This window comes from Pezoporus flaviventris, unplaced genomic scaffold (genome assembly GCF_033815535.1).
Source record: "Pezoporus flaviventris isolate CSIRO_AGI_PZ_B2104156 unplaced genomic scaffold, CSIRO_AGI_Pfla_v1 ptg000021l, whole genome shotgun sequence".
Taxonomy (NCBI): domain Eukaryota; kingdom Metazoa; phylum Chordata; class Aves; order Psittaciformes; family Psittacidae; genus Pezoporus; species Pezoporus flaviventris.
Window position 1 is genome coordinate 9976066 of NW_026892569.1, and position 24709 is coordinate 10000774.

Here is a 24709-nt window from a genome sequence, read left to right on the forward strand (position 1 = left end):
CTATTTAAAACTTTATTATGGTTGTAGGAAAGCAGAAGCATTCTGCCAACACTAGGTATCACCAGAAGAGCCCACACTGCACCAGAAACATGCCTTTGTTCTGCCTAGCTCCATTTGCAAAACTCCTGCAAGTGCTTTGTGCAGACCACAGTGTCCAAAGCCCTCAGTCTTACCTGCTTTTTAAACATGACCTTGCTCTGGGATTAACCATTTCTGTTACAGAAATGACAGCCAAAGCACAAAGTTGTTAAGAAACATGCTGAAGATAATGATAAAGAATTTGCAGTAGGGCAGGAGCTTCAGCTTTGCATCCCAGATCGTGGTCTCCCCACAAAGGTGTACTTCTCACACTGAGAGGACTAGCTGAAGATCACTTCTTACAGGAGAGATCTTCTCCTTATTAATGCAGTCCTATGTCCTGGCTTATTCTGTCACTGATTTATGAGAGGAATAAGTCTTTCAGGGGGGTCAGAGTGAAATCAGAGGGTCTTATTCTGCTCAAAGATCATAAGTATAAATATCAAGTGACTCCACTAAAGTCAGGGTAAATTCCTCCCAGTTTTTCACCACCATATCCAAACTCAGACTGTCACTAAGATATTTTATAGAGGAGAATAGGGCGAAAGTGCTGGGTGGTTTCACTGTCAGAGGCCATTTGTGTTGTGAGTAGGGGTTGCTCAGCAAATCACTTGAAACCCATCCTGATAATTGGTAGATATTTTCTTTGCTATCTTCTGTCCCTTGACAGATGTGCAATATGGCAAGTTCCAACATGATGGAGATGTATGGCCTGCATGGTCTGGGAAGGAAGAAGAGTTTCACAGCACAAAACAGAGACTTTTGTCAGTGCCAAGCACTTGGGTCTTTTTTGCCCTTCTCAGTTCAGGTTTCCAAGCATTGGAAGGATTCAGCATAGCAAAAGTTTGGCAGAGATGGGGACCAGTAGTATACTGGAGAACAACAGGGCTATGATTTAGCAAGGGAAAGAAGAAAAACAGAAGCATAAGAAGAGCTGTACTCATTGCTTAAGGAAAACCTCTGCTGGTGCTTTTGGATAGCAACGTCCTAGGTGCCTGTGAAGCTAATGATTTAATGAAAGTAAAAGCTCTGTGGTGGCTGACATGCGATATAAATAATGTGCTCAAAGGAGTCTATAAAGGGCAGAGCTACCTTTAATAACCTATTATGTATTATCAGCTGCCCCATTGTACCTTCTGGCATGGTGGGGCACTGGGTGCGGTCCAGCCAAGCGTCAGCCCTTGCTAGTTCATTGCCAGGTCATCTCTGGGGAGGAAGTGTTCCTTGTTTACAGGAAATGCAGGACAAGGGCTGGAGCACCAGGCTGAGCACAAGCTGAGGCTGCCACAGGTCATGGAGAGGGGTGTCACTTGTCCAAGGCCTGAGTCTACTGTGTTGTGTTTTCTGGCATGTCCAGCTTTTAGTGTTGCTTTGTTTTTCCTAGTGGTTCTAAGCCACAGGGCTGGGGAGGGGAATCCTGCATCCGGAGTACATGTGGCTGAGCCTGAAACATGGACTGGCTGCACAGGTTTGTGCAGGAGCCTCAAGCCAGAGCAGCCTATCCATCTCGGCACACCTGGGACGTGGCTGGTAAAAATTCACTGTCAGGCTTTCTCTTATCCCTCCTCTGCTTATCCTGATCCAGGCTGGGCCAGAAGACATTCCCTGAAAGGGAGCCCAAACCCTTGCCTGGTCCTCACTTCCTGCCTGCCCTTCCAGAGCAAGACCTGCCCCAGCTCCATTGCTCTGTGAGCACCTCCAGGAGCAGTGGTTGAAGGTGGGAGAGTTTTGTCTCTAAAGCTGTTGAGAACTGAGCACAAGCCTTCTGCACCCGACCAAAACTCCCCGTACCCTCTACTATATCCTGCACCACACCAGTGCAAGAAAGAGCAAAATTCAGATTGAAACGTTTGTGGTATGAGGAAGAACTTTCTGGCCTTGGCAGCCCAACAGCTTTGCCTTGAAGTGTGAAACGTGATTATCCCTGTGTTACTTTGCCTTGTCAGGCTATGTATGTTACTAGCAGACATCACGCCTTTCATGCCTTTTTCAGACTTCAGCTGTGATATTCCTCTTGATGATCTGCTGTAGGAGGGAACTGGCTGGCTAAACACATGCTGCACTAACAGGCATTTCCTTTATCGGCTTTAAATGCATTTGGACTTTAATTTCCTTTAGTAATGAGCCTTTCTTTTGCAGAAAGACTAAAAAAAAACCACCCTGATTTACAAATAGATGCAAGAAATAAATAATCAGTTTTAATAAAACCAGGTCGTTCAGCACCCCCCTGCCTCTCCCAGTTACCATCATTGCACTGAGTTCATGTGATTTTAATTTTTTGCAATAAAAATGTCACTGTCTGAGAAAGACAGAACTTGAACACTCTGCTGGCCATGTGACTTGAAAGAAAGCCAGGGATGGGGATATTGCATGTAGAAAAAAGATGCATTCAATCCATTTGGTTCAATAATAGAGGGGTTTTTGGAGGGCTGTGTGTGTTTTTTTCTCCTTCCCCTCTGGATGGAGGGGATTTTATGTACGTGGGCTTTGCATAACCCAGCCGTGTTCAGGTTAGATTCTGGTCTCCCCTTTGCACTCAGTACCCTATATCCACTTACGAGCTAAGATACCCATGACACAGGGATTGGAATGGGCACAGGCCGGGGTCTGTGGACAGGAAAGTTGTAACAGCAATTTACTAGTCCTCTGTAAAATAAGCATATCCAATTCTGTGTTGATCTCATCATCACTCAGATGGCTTCAGGGAGGTTGTACTTGTCGAGGACAAACCCCACAGAGAAAGAAAAACTACTGGAACCTTCCTATGTAGTTCCTACAAACCTTTGTTGCTGACTCAGGTCAAATAATTGCCAAGACAATCACCAGTACAGACAGAAAATTATTTAGGGTTAAAACTGACATTTGTTTCAGAGCTTTGGTGGATCTAGACCTAACTGAACTCAACCCCACTGCCTCTGTCTAGCAAAGAACCGAAAGAATTGTCTTTCAGCAATCTAGATCTGTGGTTCCACTAATGAACGGATGAAACATCCTAAGGAAAAAGCCTTTATATCCCCACAGAAGGCAGTGCAGAAGTGCCAAGAAACCCAGAGAGTTCACTTACTTCCTTTTGCCACTGTGTGAAAGCAGTGAATATGCTGAGCCATGTGTTGATAATTACTGGTAACACCAGCTTTTAATAGTAGTTGTTCCACTGTAGGAATGGGACCAAGGATGTGGTTTCTAGCCTCTTCTACTGCTTTCTTCATCTTGTGGTGACAGTTTGGATCAAATACTGCTTTGATCTTTACTTGCAGGCACTTTTGAAACCATAAGAAATTTCCAGAAATTAAATCAGGGGGCTCTTTGGCCCTTCAAGTATGTGGTGGTAGTTAAGTTGCATTATCTCTATCCTGGGGTCAGCAGTAGCAGTCATTTTTCTCCTTCTTAGTACCTCATGCAGTGCTGTGTTTTTGACTTTCTGCCTGCAGAACAGTGTTGATAACACCAGTGTTTTTAGTTGTTGCTAAGTAATGTTTACTCTGATCGAGGACTTTGTGAGTCTCATGCTCTGCCAGGGAGCAGGGGAAGCCAGAAGGAAGCAGAGACAGGACACCTGACCCAAACTAACCAAAAGGGTATTCCATACCACAGCACGTCATGCCCAGTATATAAACTGGGGGCAGTTACCCGGAAGGGCGAGATCACTGCTTGGGTCGGGCTGGGTATCAGTCGGCGGGTGGTGAGTGGTTGTATTCTCTCCCCTTGTCATTTCCCTTATCATTATTATTATTGGTGGTAGCAGTAGTGGTTTGTGTTATACCTTAGTTACTGGACTGTTCTTATCTCAACCCATGGGAATTACATTCTTTCAATTCTCCTCCCCATCCCTCTGGGAGCTGGGGGAGGAAGGTGGGGAAGTGAGCCAGCAGCTGTGTGGTTCTGGGTTGCTGGCTGGGCTGAAACCACAACAATCTCATTTGCAGTTTGCATCAGATGCAAAGAAAAGAATTATCAGCATCTCTAGAAAGAGAAAGGTTCTGTCCTTTTTTTTTTTTTTCCTTTTTTTTTTTTCTGTTCTCCTCCCCAGATCCTATTAAAGACAGTGTCAAATGTTCTCTGTTTCCCTGTCCCGGCACTTGCCTCCCTGGTACTCCCACCAAAGTGGAGGTGGCAGGGAGATAATCCAGTTGTCATTTACTGATTACTGCCACAGTGGTTATAAAACCTGAGCACACTCTGGGCTCTGCTTCTGGAAGTCATTCAGCAACGTATCCCTTGCCTGACCTCTTGAGTGTTATTAGCTTGGATCATCTTTTATGCTGTATATACCTTAGCAGACAAATTATGTTTGGTTTGAATATGAACACAGCATAGGCTCCATAAATGCTTGTTCACACTGCTCTTTACACTGAAAGTATTGAAGCACTGAAACCTACCTCCAAACGAAAACAATGTCCTCCAAGGAAGCTTACTCCAGCTGGCTGGTGATGGTGTGTTACACTCTTGTGATTACCAATAAGCCACACAGTCTTTTTCTCCAGAAAGTGCACTTTGTTATACTGAAATTTTAGAAGTCCTCCGTCCCTGAAGGAAGTGCTCGGGAGCTGGGATGTGGGAATCTGGACGTCCACATCACACCTGCTTTGCCCTGGAGATGGGCTCAGTCACAGGAGTCTCCCACTGCCCTGCTCCCTCCCATATGACTGACCTAGCGGGAACCCCTGTGGCACTAAAAGTGCATATCTGAACCCTACACAACTACTTGCTGCTTCAGGAAGGTGCTGAATTGCCCCTGACTAACCACAAAATTCTAGCACAGTTACGCTGTCTAAATAGATTCAGCTGCATGGCAGAAATACGTTGTAAGTCTGTTACAACACACACGATCATACCTTCTATACTGCACTGGCATTTGAAGGGACATTGCCAGCACAACTTAGCAACCTAACCAGCTGCATTTCAGCTGTATAAAGAGCCACTTGATGGAATGGAGCTATCATAGAGCATAACTGAGAGTTCCAGGGATACATTAATACAAACACCTTACAGGAAAGAGCACTCCTCTCCCCTCATGATCACTGCTGGCGCACAGGCCATGAAGCAGAAGGCAGGTGACATTTATAAGCCTTTCTTTAGGATGGATCACTTCATGTTCAGATTCATTGAACAAACTGCAGGTAATCTGATCCTTATTGGTGCAGAGGACTTGTCTCACGCAGTGGAAGTGACAGACCTTAGGTTTGGATTTCCAGATTTCCAGCAACTGAGTTGTTTTGGGTTTTTTTTGTTGTTGTTGTTTTTTTTCTTTTGAGGCAGTTGGTGGCACTAAGGGAAGAGACAAGATATCACCTGTGTGTGTGGCCAAGCAATGAGCATACAGGCAAGCGTCCTTATGTGAATAAAAATACATGGTCTTCCTAGACCTTTATTATAGTAACCTTGGCTGGGTATTTTTGCCACTGTTAAATCCCCCAGTTAAATTCTTACATCTCACTAATGCTGACTGAATAAAAAATCCTAAAGAATTCAGGTGATCACTACCGAGGAAAGGGGCAGAATTTGCTAGGTCATTTGAAGGATAGGTGTGGAATTAAAAGAAGGTCAAGTATCTCTTTGAGAACTGCACATTCAAGTTAGATAAAATACAGTATTTGCCAGTCTGTGAGTCCTGTTCTGTGAGCTCTCACACCTGCTTTGTATCTCCACAGTGCTCCCTCACTTCCCATGCACAGACCACCTGTGCTCATCACACTTGTCCAAACTTGTGCTATGGAAGGATCATACGTAGTAGAGACTTGTGTCTTGATTTTATTAACAAAAAATCAACAAAATTAACAAAAAATAGCTAGTGCTATTACAGTGGTCAGCTCAGCTTCTCTCTCCTTGATGGCTTCATCCTCTCTAAAACATCCTTTTCCTTTGAGGTCAAATGCAAACATCACTATAGAAGCAGAACAACCAGAGAGTCTGTATATGCCAGAACACGTTTTCTGGATGTACCAATACATGTTCACAGTGAAGGTAATTAGTAGAGTGCATCTATGCAGTTTCTCCCTACTCCATACCTATCAGCAGTTCTGCTAATTATAATGTAACTGATGCTAAATAAAAGAGTTGCAGTTGTCATCCTGCATTTATTCAGTCCGTTTAAGGTTAGACTGTCCCAGAAGGCCCATTGCTTCCTTTGTGGTGCTAGCTAACTCTTGAAATGATTACAGACAATTGCTGGAGGAGCAGCAGATAATGAATCTGCAATCTGCTCTCATTCAGCCATATTGTTGCTATAGGGAAGAGAATTAGCTGAGGATTACCATATCCATTCAGGTACTGCCAACTCTGGGACTATTTCTGCCCTTATTCTCCACACCCGCACTTTTATGAGCATCTTCCATTGCATTGAAGTTTATTCCTTGCAGAAAGTGTATTTAGCAGGACTTTTAAAGAACTAAAGAAAAATATCAATTAGCAGAATAAAGAAACACAAGGTTTTGAATTATTTATGACTCCTATATCGCTATATAGAGATATTATATAAGCATATTTATTTAATTTTGAACTATAGTCTATATAACTACAATGGTTAATTTTATAGAAAATCTTAGCCTTATTGGTATAGTTTAAGGTAATGCATTTGTCATGATGTCATCTTATTGGTGACTCTATTATCTTAATAAAGCAGTTTATTTTTCTGTTCTCAAATACCTAGTTGGACGATTTCTCCAATAGTGGCAGTTTCCCAACATCAAAAGCAATCTACATAATCTCTTGGAAAGTGCCAAAACAAGTCCAGGTGATTTTCACAGGGTGCATGGCAGCTTGTACTAAGATAAAAGACTTTATGTGTGGTGATGGTAATCGTTTGGGCATACCTGAAAAGTTTGCTCTGTGGATAAGACCTTGCCCTGCATTACAATTACTTTCTCTATTGTCCTTTCATAAAATTTACCAAAACCTGTTGTGCCTCAGAAGTCATCATTGCCACCTACCCCTGCATCCTTGTTGATTTCCTCCAGGCACCTGGCAGTGGGATTAGTGAAAACAGAGCTGTCTAGGGCACTGTCACCTGGTGACCAGTTCCTGGGAACAGTTCAAGTCTTCAGGAGCTAGGAATGTATGGGGACCACAAGAGTGAAGACATATAAAATGGATGAAAGGATGTGAATTCATTGGAGTAAAACATGCTGGGTATCAGCAAAGGTGTTCTGCCCAGGAGCTCTGTGACAATATGGAACAGACCCAGAAGTAAAGACCTGAGTGCTGCTGGAGTGGCTGGAGAAGGGCAAGATTGGAGTGGATGGCACAAACATGTCTGTGCCCATCCCATGTGCAAATGAGACCCAGAACATTTTGGGACTTCTCTTTAAACACAAGGCAGTGCCACTGGACTGCAGGACTACTATAAATGAAGCCCATGCATCAGTTCAGCAGTATTGTAGGTTTTTGCTACTCTATGAGTCTTTAATAATGCCATTCACAATGATTATTGCTCTTATATACAGAGAAGTTCTTCCCAAATTATAATGTGCTCTTACATTAACAAAATGCAATCATTTACCAGAGAGAGAGATAAGGAGGGGGTGACTTAATTTCACATCTGGTGTGGCAAACAATTACACACTGCAGAAAGGCTGTGTAAGGAGAAAGACTGGCTAAATTATTAATAAGCATCCTGAGCTGCTCCTGTGTCTGCCTTGTTTTTGCTTTCACTTGTGCTGAGGCCCCTTTGCTGTTGTGGCCATGCAGGCTTTTGGAAGTGCTGTCATGCTGCCCATACTGAAAACCTGCAGCCAGGAATAACGACCAAGAGATGCAATGGTGAGGAGCAGTGGTGCTCCCCAGCCCTCCACCGGGCCACACCAAATGCACTTGCCAGCCTGTGAGAGCTCCTCACTCTGCAGGAGGGAAGCACTGGTGCCATGAAACAAAGGCTGCAGGCTGCACCTACAGGGGAGACACAGAGCCCTGTCTGCAGCTTGGGGTGAATACACATACTTAGGGAGCTCCCTCCCCTCTCTCCTTCCTCCTTCTCCCTCTCTCCTTCTCCCTTTCTCCTTTCCCTTTCCTTCTTTCCTCTCCACTCCTCTTCTTTCCCTCTCCCCTCCTCTTCTTTCCCTCTCCCTCTCCCTTTCCCTTTTTCTTTCCTTTTCCCTTTCATTTCCAAAAGCAAATGAGAGTCTGCTCAGTGGCCCTGGGAGTCTCTGTCTTCATTGCCTTCCCACTTACCTTAACCCATTTTTGCCCAGCCTCCTGTCTCTCTAGCACTGGCTTTGAAGCTTTGTTATTTGTTCAAATCTGGGGTCCCCAAGAGGGAGATTACATGAGGCAGAGATGCGAAAGCAAATTAATAATGTTTCAAAGGAAATGAGAACTAAAGAAATCATATTGTTTGTAACCGATTGTTACAGTATCTGTATTTCATTTTTAATGAGCACTGAGACATTAGTATGATTTTATTACATCCATTTTGAGGGGCTGACTAGGGAGAAACAAAGCAGTTCTTTGGGCTTTTTTTCCTGACTAAGCCAGAATATTAATCCTTTAGAGAAGCTTGAACAAGTTCAGTTAAATTCCCACCACCACTGCTCCTTTCAGATCCTTCTACCTGCCTAATGGTTGCTGTTGAACCTGGTAGCAAAAAAAAAACCAACAACTAAGCTTGAGAAATCTTGCTATCTATCTATGCCTAGCAGTTCTGCAGGGATTCCCTGCCCCCTGACTGGTTACCTCTGGGCAGTTGTGCATTTCTTATTTCTGAGCAACAGCAAGTGTCTGGGAATAACACCAGTGAACCAGTTTGTTCTTTGTCTCTGCAGTGCCTACACTGAGCCCTACAAGGTGTGCCCACTCTCTGTCATATCGATGGAGGTCGTCACATCAGATGAGGAACAGAAGAGTTCAGAAGATGAGGAGAGCAGCCCTGGTGATCCCAGCCTCATCAACAAGGTAAAAGAGCAGAAAATGGGGAATGCATGAAACCTGGAGAGGGAGAAACATTCTGCAGAAGAACCTGGATTCTCAGGTCTCTCTGCTCTTCGCCTGGTGCTTATTTAGAAATGTCAGAGCCATCAGATCTTTGTGGCCACCATACTCCCCAGTGCTCTAGCAGCAATTTAGCCCTACAGCATGTGGTAAAGCCAAAGAACTGCAGACCTAAGATGGACAATGGAGGCAATGTAGCCAGCAGGGAAGACCTGACTTGAATGTCAGGAAAACATCTCACTTGGAGTTAGCTGCAATCTTGAGAATTTTAAAACTACGTTGAATGAAATAATGACAAATACATTAAAGGGACCAGTTCTGCATTGGCTAAAAAACTGAATAAATAATTTAATAGGTCTCAGCCATCTCAAAATTCCTCATCATGGGAATATGCACTCATGTTTGGGTTTATTTTACTGACTTCTGACGAGTAAAACACCTCTTAAACAAATAATGCAGAAAAACACAGAAATACGATGACAGCCTAAGACCAAACAAGGCTATTTTAACCTTCAGTAAGCAGATTAACAATTAAGTTATTAAAGAAATGGCATGAAGTAGTTTTAGGCACAAGTTTATCTTTGTTTTCCAGAGATTTTGTGTACATGTTCGTAAAACCTAGTATGAGCCTAACAATCTGTGTCTCTGAGTACAAGCATCCAGTGCATAGCCTGTTTGGTATGCATGATACAGATGAGTATGTTCTTCTGAAGTCTTCCAATTTCATCCCCAGGAATGAAGGTTGCAAAGGAAAATAGCAAATGCTGATTTCCTACACATCTCTCTGGCATTCATTTTGGCCTGGTCTCTCAGTGTCAGTACAGCACAGCTATAGCTTCCTGATCATAGATGGCTTGTGTCTGATCACAGACGTGTCAGAGCCTTCAAAAGTCTGTGCAGATAGCCCTCCAAAACCAAACTTAGTGGCTACATAAGAGTCAACTCTGTCAAGGAGGAGTGTAAGTATATTGCTTCTAGACAGATTGGATCTCTTCAGCATTTCCAGAATGTGAAGCTTTATTTAGGGGCAGGTGTAGAGAGAGTGAAGTAGAAGCTTCTCTCATCTGAGGGAGAATAGTTTCCTTTGATTTCCCTGTATGTCATGTCACTTTTAGGTCTACCCTGCAGGGTGCTGAGCTGCCTCTGGTACCAGTGGAAAAGACTGTGGTTTGATCTCCTTGCTGACATGAAACAAATGAAACAGTCACAAGCATTTCTTTTTTTTTCCTCTAAGAGTCATAATTTTTTTGGTTGTTTGTATTCACACTGGTTTTGAAAGATAAAAGTCTTTAAATTTCTGATATTCCCTGTTAATTTTTTTTTTTTCCAGTTCTATTAGCTGACAAACTATTAGCATTTATAGAGCATACACCTGTGTGTTATCCAAGCTGGTCATGTTTCTTAGCATCTCTTACTTGTGATGCCAGTGGAAAAGTGACAACAAAATTGTGACTTGAGTTCAGAAGGGAAATGCGCGCAATCACTATGCACTTGGAAGTAAATTCAATTGCTAAAACCAATTTTAGTGCCTTTTTTGTAGGGTTTTACTCACACCACTAGGAAATGATGGTTTTCGAAATGTCTCCCTTATTGCATCTCATGCATTTTAATTGTTCTGTTGTGCTGGGGTAACCATGCGGTGCAGCTATGCTGCAGAAGGCAGCAGCACTTTGACAAGGATGTGCTTCAGAGTCTAGCTGGAGGTATCCCTCCCACTCTTCAGACAAACACAGACTAAATGTCTGTACATGCCTGATAGAGAATCAGACAGGTCTGGTAGGTTGGTTGGGTTTTGCTTCCCGAGATAACTGTCAGCAAGGATCACAGTACACAGGACCAGACTTCCACAAGCTCCTGGGGAGCTGTCTTAAAACATGAGTGTAGGCTGTATTTTCAAGATGGCTGATGAATTAGTGTATGTGGCTATTTACCCTGCTGAGAGGCAGGCCAGAAAGTAGACATTATCTGACCTGCCTATTATAAATTCTGGCTGTAGGAAGATTAGCTACTCTGCAATCTACTGCGCTCTAGCTACAGACTAGAAAGATGTTGGAGGAGCAATAATTTCAGCCCTGGATGACAGGCTGAGAGAGCTGGGCTTGTTCAGCCTGGAGAAAAGAAGGCTCCAGGGAGACCTTAGAGCAGCTCCCAGCGCCTAAGAGGGCTACAAGAAACCTGGAGAGGGCTTTGGACAAGGGCCTGCAAGGACAGGCCAAGGGGAATGGCTTTAACCTGCCAGAGGGGAGACTGAGATGAGCTCTTAGGCAGAAGTTCTTTCCTGTGAGGGTGCTCAGGTGCTGGCACAGGGTGCTCAGAGAAGCTGTGGCTGCCCCATCCCTGGCAGTGTTCAAGGCCAAGTTGGACACAGGGGCTTGGAGCAAGCTGCTCTAGTGGAAGGTGTCCCTGCCTGTGGCAGGGGTTGGAACTGGAGGAGTTTTAAGTTCCCTTCCAATACAAACCAGTCTGGGATTCTATGATTCTATGCATAAGCCATTTGCTTAGTCAGTAAGCCAAGTCAGGGATCTGTACTTGTATGTGGAACCAAGAAGAGACCTAGAGATGAGAAGCGGCACTGAGACACTTTTGTGCATCTTTGTTCTTGTAGCTTCACTAGGATAAGCATCACTTTGGACAGACAAAGGGGGAAAACATTCAGTGCAGGGCTCTGACGGGAAGGATGCAACAGATGTAACTTTTGTCTTTCACTCATGCCAACCACAGGACAGTAACACAGGAATCTTCCAAGGTGCCATGCAGCCCACAACGGTTTTCCTACGCTACTGCTCCTGCCTTCTTTTATAGTCTTATGCAAATCTTCTGGGTTCCAAGGGAACATCAGCTGCCCTGTCAAAACCTGTCTCTAAAATAACAAAGCACAAATAAATTGTCCAGTTTCCTGATGAAGTGATGTATCCCTTGCAGCAAAATCCTCAGGACAACACAGAATGGCCATACAACATGGAAGAGTTCAGAAGCACTGTCACTTGGGGAGAACTGAAAGGCATGTTGGTCTGGATGCCAAAAATAGTACCATGGATTTTGAAATGAGCTAATCTTGTTAAAACAACTGTTGGAGACTGGCCTACTAAGAGCTGAATTTGGATTTTATCAAGAGACAAACATCCACAAAAAAACCCAGAACCTTCTGGGGGTTTATGGGTTTGATTTCTAATTTAAACAATAGAAACTTAGTTTCCATTTAGTTTAGTTTAAATAATGGAAACTTAGTTCAAATAATGGCATGAAACAGCCTAGATGATAAAATCTCCTCCCTGTGTTCAGATATATGATTTTCATTTGCATTGGGCTGGATTCTACCTGCTGCCTTTTGCTGTCATCAATGAATTCCATGTACCCCATGAACTCCAGCATGCTTTGTTTTTTTCTCAGCTGCTTTCTTCTAGCCTGCTTGCTGGAGAATCACAAGGCTTGCAGCTTGCAGCAGAAATCCCCTGTTTCTTTTTAAGGCTCATTTTAATATGTAAATATAATTTAAAAAATAGCTTTGTACACATATTTCCTGTTATTGTTTCAACAGCTCGTCAACTTTGAATCCCTGCCCCATGGGGACCAGATTCATATGAGTGTGGAGAGATTGTCAGGGCCTGCTGGAACCTCTGTTCTGTGAACAATTCAAGTCATAGTCAATAATATATGCTGAGGTGTTTTTTACATTATAGGCATTATTTTAAAGATCAGACAAAGAAAGGCTTTCATCTCTACTGTGTCACAGGAATTTTTATTACTAAAAACCTATTTGGAATGGAGCAGGTATAAAAATTTAAAACAGGAGGTGGGTTTTGCATTTCTGCCCTTATTCCACTGGGAGTGCCTCAGCCTACGGAGAAGCTGGGCATTTGTCATCAGAAGTCACCTGCTGCTTTTGGTTCTCCTGTATAAGACTAACAGTGAAAATTCTTTCTTTCTGGTTAAATAAGCACTTCATTTCCTTCTCTTCAGCCTGCTGACATATGATAACAGCCCAGAGAACTCCGATGCAGGGAATGCTGTAGGTTTTCTTAACCGCTGTGATTCTACTTGGCTATACTATAAAAAACAATGTTTTTTACACTGCTGATGGAGATTCACTCTTTTTTTAACTCCTGCTAAGCTAATTTAGAAGAGCTCCTGAGCCATTTCTCATTCACGTGTCTTTTATATATGTTCATTTAATTAAATCCTTTCCAGCTGAACAGAAGGTGACCCATGGCTTTTCTGTACTGGGCCCTCAAGGTTATCTGATGGCATTTGAGCTGCATGCAGAGAGGTAAACAAACAAAAAAAAACCCAAAACAAACAAAAAAAAAACAAACAAAAAACCCAACAAAACAAAACACCAAAACCAAAACAACCAAAAAAAAGAATTAGGGATTCCAGTTAGAAACAGAAACCTTGTCTCAAATAAACCAAGGACTTTATCTCTAAGCTCTCAGCCTTCACTCACTAGACAAATGCTCAAAGTCCAGGATGTAGAGCCCCAGATTCTTCCTTTCATCTTTGAGCTGGATTCAAACCTGAACTCTGTGATTGTTTTTTACTACTAAACCAGATAAATCCATCTTGGACTCACCCAGCTAATGAGCATTAAAGGAATTAAAGGGGAAATGAGCTTAATAGCTCAGATTTGACTAGACACCAACTTCAAAGTGAGTTCCCTTTGGCAGAACTTAGTTTTTGTAGCAGAATTTCCAGTTTTAAAAGGAAGATCAGAAGTAGACAATATAAAGTCTACTTTTGAGAAGCTCATCTCCATGGTTTGAAATGGACTAAATTCAACACATGCTGGTAGGTTTCACCTATTGCTGGTTACGATCTGAGTTTTTGAATTGCCCCAGTAGTTTGAGGAAGATGCTGCATATGCTGGATCATCAGCTACCCTCCATAGCTTGTGCCTCTCACTTTCTTGTCAAAATCTTCAAGCAAGAGTCTTCAGACAGTTCTTTTCTTGTAGACACTTTTTAGGACTTCTGGCCAGTTGATCCGTTTTGTTACTAACCTGCTTCAATCTCCAATTGTTACAAAACTGAAGGCAGCCCCAAGACAATTCTTTTATCACACCTAACCCTCCATCTAGCAGAAGAGAAGCACCCAGCAGGGAGGCATGAATTTTATGCTGGATCCAGAGAAGATCAAAACCTATCTGATGCAGATTAGAGATCAAACTTGCAGGCAAGGCAGAAAGCTAGGTGCTAGCCTTTAGGTTCATTGTGGAAAAATCAAGCCTTTCAAGGGATTCACTGAGATGATAGTACCAGCAATGCATTTGCCTTCCTACCACTACATTGATAGCTCCACCTGGGGAAGTAGGTTAGGCTTGGGGAAGGACAAACACCTGTGGGACAAACCACATAAGGGAGATGCAGCAGAGGCCCCATGGTGGTGTGAAAATTTTCTGAAGTAAGTGTACATGGAGATGAAGCACAGGTTTTGGGACTCCGTGGGGATGAGTAAGGGCAGTAACCCATCCACCAAGTTAAGAATTCATTTTTTCCAGCATCTTGCAGAAAGCCATGCAGACAGTCCTGTAATAACACTATACAATGCGTTGTCTTGGGCCACGCTTCAAGAGCCATTTCCATCACTCTGCTTGATTCAGACTGTGTCACACACATGCTAAAGGTATGCTGATCAAACAAAACAACAGTCTTAAAATTAAACCTAATAGTTAATGGAAGGCATTTAGACTGTGATCATTGCACAGTTTGCACCACAGTGATAAAAGGCTGAGTCTTCCTTTACAGGGTAACTTTGGATGGAGAAAGTAGCATCTGGGTAAATGGGATGTTGTAGCATCAGCTATTTTATGAACTCTGTTAACTTAGCAATGGTATATAGCTAACCCTACATTAAGCCAGTAGGCAGAGGAACAGTTAAAAACACTCTCTTAAATGGGACTGTAAACACAGGATGGAGTTTGAGCTGAAGAACTGAAGTGCATCTCAGAATATATTAAAAAAAAAAAAAAAGTGATTAATCTGGGTGAGTACCTGTAAGAATTATAGTCTATAAAGCACTCGGGAATTAATTAATACAAATTCTAGGACAAATTAATACAAATCCTAGGACAAGTAATACAGCCATAGCTGGAAGATAAAGACATTTCTTTCATTCAGAACACGGTTCTGTCTGCCAGTTAACTGTATATGAGCTCTGAAAGTAGAGTTTAGCCTAAACCCAGCACTGTATTACAAGGGACTGGATGCAGACAGTATACGAGAGATGTGACCTTAGCTGGTGGCAAAATGTGAAAGTCTGTAGCGAGGCAAATAGCATGGAACCAGAGCAAAATGGCATAAAAAATTCAGACCAGAATTCAGACCAGATGTGGCTGGGGTTTTGCCACTGAAAACTCAAAGCGTTCTGGCTAGTCATTTAGGACATAGGTCTAACATAGCTAATCCTATCCAGACTGGCATGAAGGGGAACTTCATATAGAAAGGATCCCTAATGTTGCACTTGTGAGAAGGCAGCATGCGAGGTGGGATGCTTCACCCTTCTCCCAGATAGCAAACTAACAGGCAGTGGACAAAAAGGGGGGCAACAACCCAGTATGGCAGATGGAGGGGACCTGTGCACAGAACAGGGAACATGAAGCCAATCCACAAAAAATCTCACCACAAGCAGGGCAGCTACTGACTCATGGCAGCAGTACATCAGCTGCCTTTGCTGCTCCTTATCCACTTCCAGTGGGTGGGCTCGGTTTCCAGACTCCATTAATCATTCTGTTTTGCAAACCTTTAACCTTTACATATTAAAATACACGCACACACACAAGAAATGTGCTGGAGCTGGGAATGACAGATTTGTGTGCCTTGAGGAAGCACCTGATTCAGACATATTTCAAGAGACAGCTCTTGATTTATACAGCCTGGGAGACAGGAGATGTGAACAGCTTTTCCTTCTCTCTTGCTGATTCGCAGAGCCAGCCTGAAAATGTCACTTGTTCTTGTAATGCCTCAGTTTGCTGTTGGCACTGCTGTGACATCACTGTGAGCTGCTACATAGTTCATAATAATTACAAAAGGGGCATTATGAAGTCACTCAGCTCAGAGGCTGAAGCTTGGAAACTGCTGTAGACCCTAGGACACTAGTGCTCTTGTGCTGGGTACCATCCAGATACAATGCGTCTACCCTGAGGAATCTGTGAAATAAGACACACTCATAGGAAAAGGCTAAGAGAGATGCAGTTTGTCCATGTCAGCATGGCAAGAGAGTGGCACGCACAAGAATGGAGCTGCTGTCTTGATCAGTTACCCTGCTTCTGAAATGCAAAACTCAGGTTACTCCCTAAGTGCTCCAGATGAGTGGCTTGCACAGTACTAATACTCCAGTTTCAGTGAAGTGTTCTGTGACCTACTTGTGCTGCTGTTAGTCCATACAAACTCTGTTCCAGCCCCATGCAAACAGATTTGCCCCAGGCCCACAGTTTTTAAAGCTGGATCAGGAAGCCAGTCTGGTTCTGATCAAGGTCCTGTAAACAGCTGGGCTCAGAGGGGAGTGCCTGGCACCATCAAAGTACCATCTAATCAAAGCACAGCCTGGTAGGGCCTACATCAGATGCCTTGGCATTGCTCAGGACAAAGCCAGAGCATATGAATGACTCAGTATGGTGACGTGAGCCCTACATTAATGGGATCACTACCACACAGAGAGGGAATCCTGCACTAGTTCAGTGCCACATCAGCACACTCAACATGGGCCATTAGCCATCTTTCTCCACTGCTCACTACTTGCGCCTTCTCAGCCAGTACGCTTGTTCTATCAGAAGGCACAAAAGGGACATGGAACCTAAAGGTTCTCAGTTTGAACTTCTTAAGACTAGCACTTCAGCTGTGCTCACACATGTGCTCTGTAAACAGCTGCAGGACTTTTGGTCTTTATTGTTCTAAACAAAATCTTTCTGATGGTGGTGTTCTTCATTAAACATTGGGAATCATGAGCTGTTGGAGGAGAAACTATAAGCAAGTCACAAGTCATCTTCAGGTCTCAGTTTTCCATCAGTATACTTGGTATCTGTTTGGAGGAGGGCTGTAGGGCTTAGTTTTGTCAGCCAATGGAGAGATGATTGCACAGTATTACCTTTGCTTTGCAAGTTATGCTGATCACCTGAGCTGTATTTTTCAGAGTTGAGAGAACAGGGAGATACTTCAGTTATATATGGCAATTTCATATTGTATATTGCAAGCATATACAATATACTGTGGGATGAGGAGACTCAGTGAAGCTGAAAGCCAAGGGTCCCCACATGGCTGCATGGCCTCCATCTGCTAAGCAGAGGCATGCAGTGAGGACTGGAGTGCAGCTTCTGAAGTGGGAGCTGGAAAGGGACTGCACTGCAGGGCTGGGCGCAGGCTGCAGGGAGCAAGGGTGACTAAAAAGCTTGGCAGTGTTACAGTAATCACTTGGACTTTATTTCAGAAACCTGGTGCTTGAGGGCCTGGCACCCCCCCTATCCCCTATTCCCAGAAGTCTGTCTCCGGACACTGTCGTCAATCTCGGAGTTCATTTCCTGGTTAAACAAACAGCAATTAAGTAACACAAGACAGGCAACGCCTAGAGACACTGTCTCAAACTCACCCTAGACAGGCCGTGTGACACTGGGGTCCCTGTGCTCCGGCTCTTGGCTAAGACATGTTAATCACAGGAGGAATTGCAGAGTGTGACAATGTGTGTATGCAAGGGGAAAATAGGCCTGGCTTCCTGGGGGAAATGCTCTCTGCTTCCTGGCACTGCTCGTCCAGAGAGGACGAGTTGGGCACCAGCATTGGGCCAGGTGACCCCAAAAGATACACACCCCCTTTCATTTTCATCTGATTTGCTTTGCCTGCATAGAGGAAATGGGAGAGAATAGAACTTGGTGCCTTTAGTGTGTTCCTGCAGCAGCTGGGACAACCAGGAGAAGCACATCATTACCATCTTCAAGAGGTGCTCACAAGTGGAACCAGGGGGAAGGGGGTGTCCTGGGTTCAGCAGTATTTGCTCCCAGAAAGAAAATGAAACTAAGGAAAACATCTTTCTAGTGCATTCTATTGAACTGTAGTGTCGTTCTCCACAAGTAAGGGATTCAAAGCATGCTTTTTGGCACCCATTAGCTAAAAGACACAAAGCACTAGGGAACGTACTCTCAGACTCCTGGTTCTAAAGGAGAGATGGATTAGACATCTGAGACTGATTAATAGTCCATTTTCTGTATTTTGTTTGACCCTTGCAGTCTTCATTTGCCTCCCAGTAAAAGTAAACAGAAATAGAATAAAGATGAAAGAAAAGTCACTGTGACCCTGCTTGTTTTCTATACATGAAGCCTCATTGATTTAGCTCATCATCACTGGTGTTCAAGAACTTTTTCACTTGTATTCACTACTGACTGGATTGTAATCCTCCTTGGGGGTCTATCACCCCCAGCATGAAAACTCACAAAGCAGCAAGGGACCTTTAGCCTCCTCACAGAAACAGTGACCCTTCCTTTGCTCATGTGTGCAGTCAATACTGACATCTCTTTGCAACATGTTTTGACTGGTCCTTAGTTCCCCTGAAATAAGCAGGGGTCAATCCACCTGTTGGTGCTTCAGTTCCTCACTTTTGTATGAATACCTAAAGTTACTAAAACTGGAAGAATCTTTCAAATGTAACTTCTGTCACATATTCCTCTTAATTTATGGATGTTGGGCAATGAAATTGCTTTATGTCTCAGCTGACCTTGCTACTGGAGTTTTTACAGTCCAAGTATTCATATGACAGTATTTCAGCTTCCAGCACTTCAGGAAATGTTTCACTCTTTCCTACATTTTTTTTCAGTGTATTGCAGGCAGAATGAACCATAAAATTTGAAAAGGGAAAAAACCTCCTGAAATCCAGAAGTTGATCCCTCTGTAGATACGAAAGGTATTCACCAGGATGATGTAATGGGACTTTGAGCAACTCAGATACTTGTATTGTGTGCCACAACACCTGCATCCCCAGGGAATGCTAATGAGAAGGCAGGACAGAGAGTAAAAAGTCTATAATGCATTCATCTTGAACTGGCTTAGACATTTTCTATTGCTCAGATCTGCTATGTAAATTTAGGGTTGGGGTCCTATCAATACTTTTTATGAGGGCTTCCAATCGAGCTTCATGTTCTCTGACCCCTCCAGCCCCCTTATGCAGAATTTGTGGAAGAAATATAGCCACAAACTTCCCACCTGACTTATACCAAGGGACTTCACCATATCTCAGAAAGTCCCAGTCTCTTCTGAGTAGGCTTTCAGAAGCAGGATCTGTAAGCAATAGGTTTCCAGCATACCTGGTCTGGCAAACAGTGTCATGCACTCTTGCTGTTGAGCTCATCTCCCCTGAGTCCACTTCAGGTCACTTGAGGGCTGCTTTTCTTTACTACTACTAGACCACTCTTTTAGTTCCTTACTTAAACACTGCTAAGTAAGTCAAACTTTTCCCAGCAGATTCTTTTCAGTAAATATTTCCATGCTTTGGTCATTTCTTAACATAAGGTTGAGTCATGAAATAGGAGCAAAATACTCTAATTAGATGCTCACACCTTAGAGCCCTACACTTTGCTTCTGTCACAGTTTTCTGTGTCTTCCAAGATGCCTACCAATGAAGTGGATGCCTCTGAGATTTCAAACAACGCTGTCTGCTGGAGTACAGAACTCTTTGCTCTCTGGAAATATCTATGGCCATTTAGCTTAGACATTTTGAGTAGCATGTAATAAAGCCCTTTGTGCCAATTGCTTCCACATATCTCACAGCAGTGAGAACAGTTTGGAATATGACCAAGAACTCCCTTTTCCATGTAGTTAAGAGTACTAAACACATGGTATGTGCCTCAACAGCCATGAAGCTAACCTGTTCAAAGCTAAGCACTTTCTACCTCTCTGATAAATTCTGGACCTGTAAAAATCATCAGAAAATTTCTCTCCTCCTTCAATAAGAATATGTTTTTCAAACTCGATGTCTGCCTGAGCAGCTGGTATATCGTACTATATTGCTAGAATCTGAATTGCGGAAACACCCTGTCATGGAAAGGACTCCAGGATGCCAGACACAAAGAATAAAAGCCTGGTTGCTATTTTTACTGAAGGAATATGTCAGTTCAAAGTGCTCTCTAACACTGCTTTGCTTCTTGGAACGAGACATCTCTAACTGTCTCTGGTTTTTGCTGTTGACAGAAAGAAGGCCAGTCCAGAGCTTACCTCATTGCCCAGGAGCTGATGTCTTCCGAAAAAGCGTGAGTGAACTGTTACAAACCTACCTGTTGTTCTCCTAAAGCTGAAGCTGTGCAATCCACCCTTCAGCAGTGGTTTGACAGTAATTAATAAAGGTTTGTCTCTTTCCCCAGATATGTGGAGATGCTCCAGCTGTTGTGTATGGTAAGGAAACAACTTCAATCACTGAAACCTAATTGCCCTTCTGGTTAGCTGCAATTTAGAAGACATAAAAGCATTGAAGGGGCTAAGATGAGTTTGAGGAGGAATGTCTTAATGTGAACCATTGCAAAGGAATACATCTGCCACTAATCTGCTCTTGCTACAGATCCTCAAATTTAGTGTTTGTCATTCACAGAAGAGTGTTGGCCAGCAGGGCTTGCTGGGCTTCTAAGACTCGTGTAAGATGCAGAATAAGCCTAGTGCAGAGGAGATGGTGATAAACAGGGATGAACCCACTGTCTTCAGAAAGACAGGAGCAGAGCTATGAAGCATGGGGATTTGGTTTGAATTGATTCTGTTTGCTTCCTTTAAGCTTCTTTTTTCTGATAATGCAGTATCAGTAATATCAAGTGTGTCCTGGATATCCTCACTCTGACACAAGTGGTCACCATGGGCAAAATACAGACTCTGGTGTCAGAAACTCATGAAGGAGCACACATCAAGAATCACTTGTTGTTCCTGACAGAGAGCCCTTGCATGGTATAAACCTACTGGTGGCTTTGTCGCAGAAGACTTTGTGTCCCTTTAACAGAACTGCCACTGCTTTCCCTGGAGACTGGTACACAGCTTAGGTAGCCTTGCTCTCAATATCTTTCTCGGCTGTTAGCTGCAAGCAGTAGGAAATAACATGCGCCACACAACGCATGCCTGCTGCTGCTTGGAAAGAAATACCCTGAGAAGGCAAAAAGTACCCCCCAGTTATTCTTTGGAGGACACCTCAATCCCTAGCAGTGGGCAGGAATGCTGATGGGGAGAAAAGTAATGTGTTGCATTATTTGACACTACTGTACATTGACACCAGCAAAGCCATAGCTGTAGTTATTCACTCTCCCCTGGGCAAAGTCCTTCTGGATTTCCAAAAGAATCATAGAGGAAAAAAACCAAGGAGAAAACCATCTGCCAGCTTCTGAATCAAAACAGAAAGAAATATACACACATGAAATTACCATGCACAGAGAGTATTAGCCGCTCTGCATCTTCATTAGATGCATCTGATTAAAATATGCTTAATGTATTTAATTTTCCATTTCCAAGTGCATTTGTACTTTGGTACATTATGGACAGCATGTAAATTCAGGGCTGAACTAGAGTGTGTGTACAGTGCACAGTATTTAGTGGAGGTGTCTAGGAAAGGCCTCTCCTTTGCCTTCTATCCTAGCATTTCTCGTATACCCCTAGGAGATAAAACCGGCTCACTAAGATGGCCTGAAAAACCCTCAATATAGATCCAAATCTGGCTGCACACCCTCCCGGCTGCTGTAGCACGGTACTCTCAGGGTGCCTTGCCTATGCTGCTGCTGAGCCAGGAAAGGGATGCTTCAGGACTTTCCCAGTGCCTTCAGGACTTACTCTGCCATTTCCTCTTTCCTCTAGTAAAACCCTGTGTGGTGAATTTGCCTCTGAGGCTATATGTGTAAATGAGTAATTTATACATTTTTACAATAATTCTATTTTCTGCCTGTAGAAAACATTTGAAAGAAACAGGAAATGTCATTTTGGCGCTCTTTTCCAAGTTGACAGCATTAACATGGGACAGGGGTTCTGGTTTATATCTGTACTAAATTTTTCTGTTTTAAAACGGTTATGGATGCAAGTGTTGGACTCCAGCTGGATGGACTCCAAACTGTTGGTAATCCCTAATAGAAAGAATCTTCATAAAAATTGCAGCTCATAGATTAGTCAGGGAAAACCTCTGCTTGACTGCTAAATTTATCTGCCTCAGTGCTCCGGAGTTGGCTCAAGCTACCAGGGAATGAAAACACAGATTTTTCCTGGCTTGATTCAAAAATGCGACTACTCCCTGCCCTCCTGTTGGGAAACTCAGACACTCTGAGCAGCAATGTGTTTACTACAGAAAATAAGTGTCATTACCTGGAGCATGGCCTGGCAGTCCTGGAATTAAAGTGTTGAGGCATGAGGGAAATTTGGTCTGGTTTCATCATACTTAATCATTAGGTTTGCATCAGCTGATTAATTTACCAGAGAAAAGATACCAGTAATAGCACTCCTATACCTGAGCAAGTTCTTCTATTTCTGCCAGTCATCAATTTTATTTAGAAGCATTTGTTTGGATTTTATGTATCAGTCCTGTAACAGAATTTTTCACTGAATCCTATTTTGCTGAGATTTGTTTCCCTGTCTGCCCATCCCACTAGAGCAGAGGGATCTCATGAGTGTTTTGCATATGCTCATGATTTCATTAATTACAAAAGTCAGAGCACCAAAAGAGGAGTTAGAATTTCAAATTAAAATAAGAGATACAGCTAAACTAAACCCTTGAGTGAATGCATTGGTTTGCAAAGCTAAGCCACTTCTAAGTTGTGAAATATCAAAATCACTGTAACCATACACTCTTCACTTTCCCTGTCCCAGTTCTCATTGTCTCAAGTTAGAAAGTTTAGAAAGATCTGCATCAATTTGAGGATGAAATCTTGGGTGCATAATTTTGATTAATGATTTTCTTCTGCAGTGGAAAAGTATCCTTCTTGCCCCAGCACACACTCCTTTAGGGTTCCTGGAGGGCTCTTTCAGCATACTCAATAAGCAATTTTCTCAAATAAGATTTAATTGTTACTATGAGCTGGCTTTCAAAGTAGTGAGGAAGTATGAATTGCACCTGGGTTGGAGACTGAGAGGAAAGAGCAGCAGCCAGTCTGTTTTCACACTACTGCTAGTTCAGACACTCCTTAGTTTAGAAGAGATCAAAAATCTTTATGGCAACAGGATCAGAGGGTTCATGTCTGTGTAGAAAGCCACAGTCCCACAGTTACCTTTTCCACCCCAACTGCTGTTGCATCTTTATATTCAGCTGTTGCCCAGTGCATTACTCCAGAAATCTAGAGAAACCATTACCAATTTTATGTCAAAGTCCTTCATACTACAGGAGTATTACTGCCTAGCTGAGGCTTTTCAATACTATCATAGTGCAAAAAGTTACAACGAATCAATTGCTCCTTTTTTGCATATTTGAATAGCCTTAGGAATAGTCGCATCAGTAAAAAACTGTGCTTCACTGTGCACTGGCTGTTGACACAGGTCCCACTGGCAGATGTCACAAGCAACCACAGTGACCACAGAGTCACCAAACTGCCCGCAAGGTACAACACCCTATTCACAGCCAGTTAGGACCAAAGGCTTCCTCAACAGCATATCTCAGCTCAGGCAAACATTTCTCTCTGTTTCTCATCACCAAGTTTGTCAAGAGAACAGTTTCTAGATGCTCATATTCAAGTCTCAAGTCTCATCTTTTATAAACCTACATGCTGGTAAGAAAGGCACAGAAATACACCACTGCTCTCAGAAACGAAAATAAAAGGCTTTTCTTAAGCCTGCAGCAAAAGCAGTTTCCCATCTAGTTCCCAGGCTTGGCTGGAGCTGCTATTCATTCAATGTAACAGAATCTGTTTGCCCTTTCAGTGGAGACTTTAATAAATTGATTGATTGCCAGAACGATGACATTTCCATACACCCACTCTGCTATTGAACTGAAAGAGTGGAAACATTGTGTTAGCTCACAAACCCAGTATCAGTTGGTGTGGTAGTAGTGATAATAATCTAAAGGGTTAGCTGTTATTTGCCCTAGTCAGAGGTAACGTGATTCTCTGGAGCAGGGAGTTAGAACTCATTCTGGACTGAGCAGATGGGACTGTCAGAGCCTTGCAGTTCAAGTCCCTGATGTCTTGGTACTTACTATTTAGTTTTCAAAAATTGGTTAGCCTTTGCATTTTCTTCAGGATCATCTAATCCTCAAACGTTGTCATTCTTTCCTCCCATTTTTCTTCCCAGTAATGCAGGCTGCGCTTGCCATCTCTTTCTTAGTGCCTGCTCCTAAACAAAAATGCTGCAAGTTGCTTTCTCAGCCTAATGTTTCACACATCACCTCCGAGAACCAACAGTTAGGTGTATTTACTTCCCTTCAGCCCGTTTGTTTTAAATGACTTCACTAGAAGTACACAAATCAAACTGTGTGTGAGTGACTCTGACTGCCTCAGGATCCCAGTCAGTACAGGATCAATCATTTGCTTGATAGTGTACCGTGCTCACAGTTATTTTGTCTTTAGCTGTTGTACATAAAATCACCATTGTTGCACATAAAGCCCTTTGAAGTAATTTTTACTCCACTCCAAGGCATTTAGTGAATTAAGGTACCTAAAAGGACAGTTCTGCACTGAAAAAACTACCAGCCCCAACACCTCCCAGTTCAAAGGAAGTTGATCCTGTTTCCTGGTTTGCATTTTCCTCATAACAACGGGCCACAATTGTTAGAAACACCAAGACCCAGATTT

The 24709-nt window shown here is 43.0% G+C and overlaps 2 protein-coding genes across 5 annotated transcripts in view; one reads left to right on the forward strand and one right to left on the reverse strand.

Moving 5' to 3' along the window:
* IFT122 (intraflagellar transport 122) overlaps positions 1-24709 on the reverse strand; it is a 429684-nt gene that overhangs the window by 36945 nt on the left and 368030 nt on the right. The window lies entirely within an intron of this gene.
* FGD5 (FYVE, RhoGEF and PH domain containing 5) overlaps positions 1-24709 on the forward strand; it is a 90116-nt gene that overhangs the window by 25634 nt on the left and 39773 nt on the right. For all 3 annotated transcript variants that reach the window (XM_061455991.1, XM_061455992.1, XM_061455993.1), the window contains exons 3-5: positions 8835-8964; positions 20166-20224; positions 20336-20366. In XM_061455991.1, the coding sequence (XP_061311975.1) occupies positions 8835-8964; positions 20166-20224; positions 20336-20366 (220 nt within the window). The remainder of the gene's footprint in view (positions 1-8834; positions 8965-20165; positions 20225-20335; positions 20367-24709) is intronic.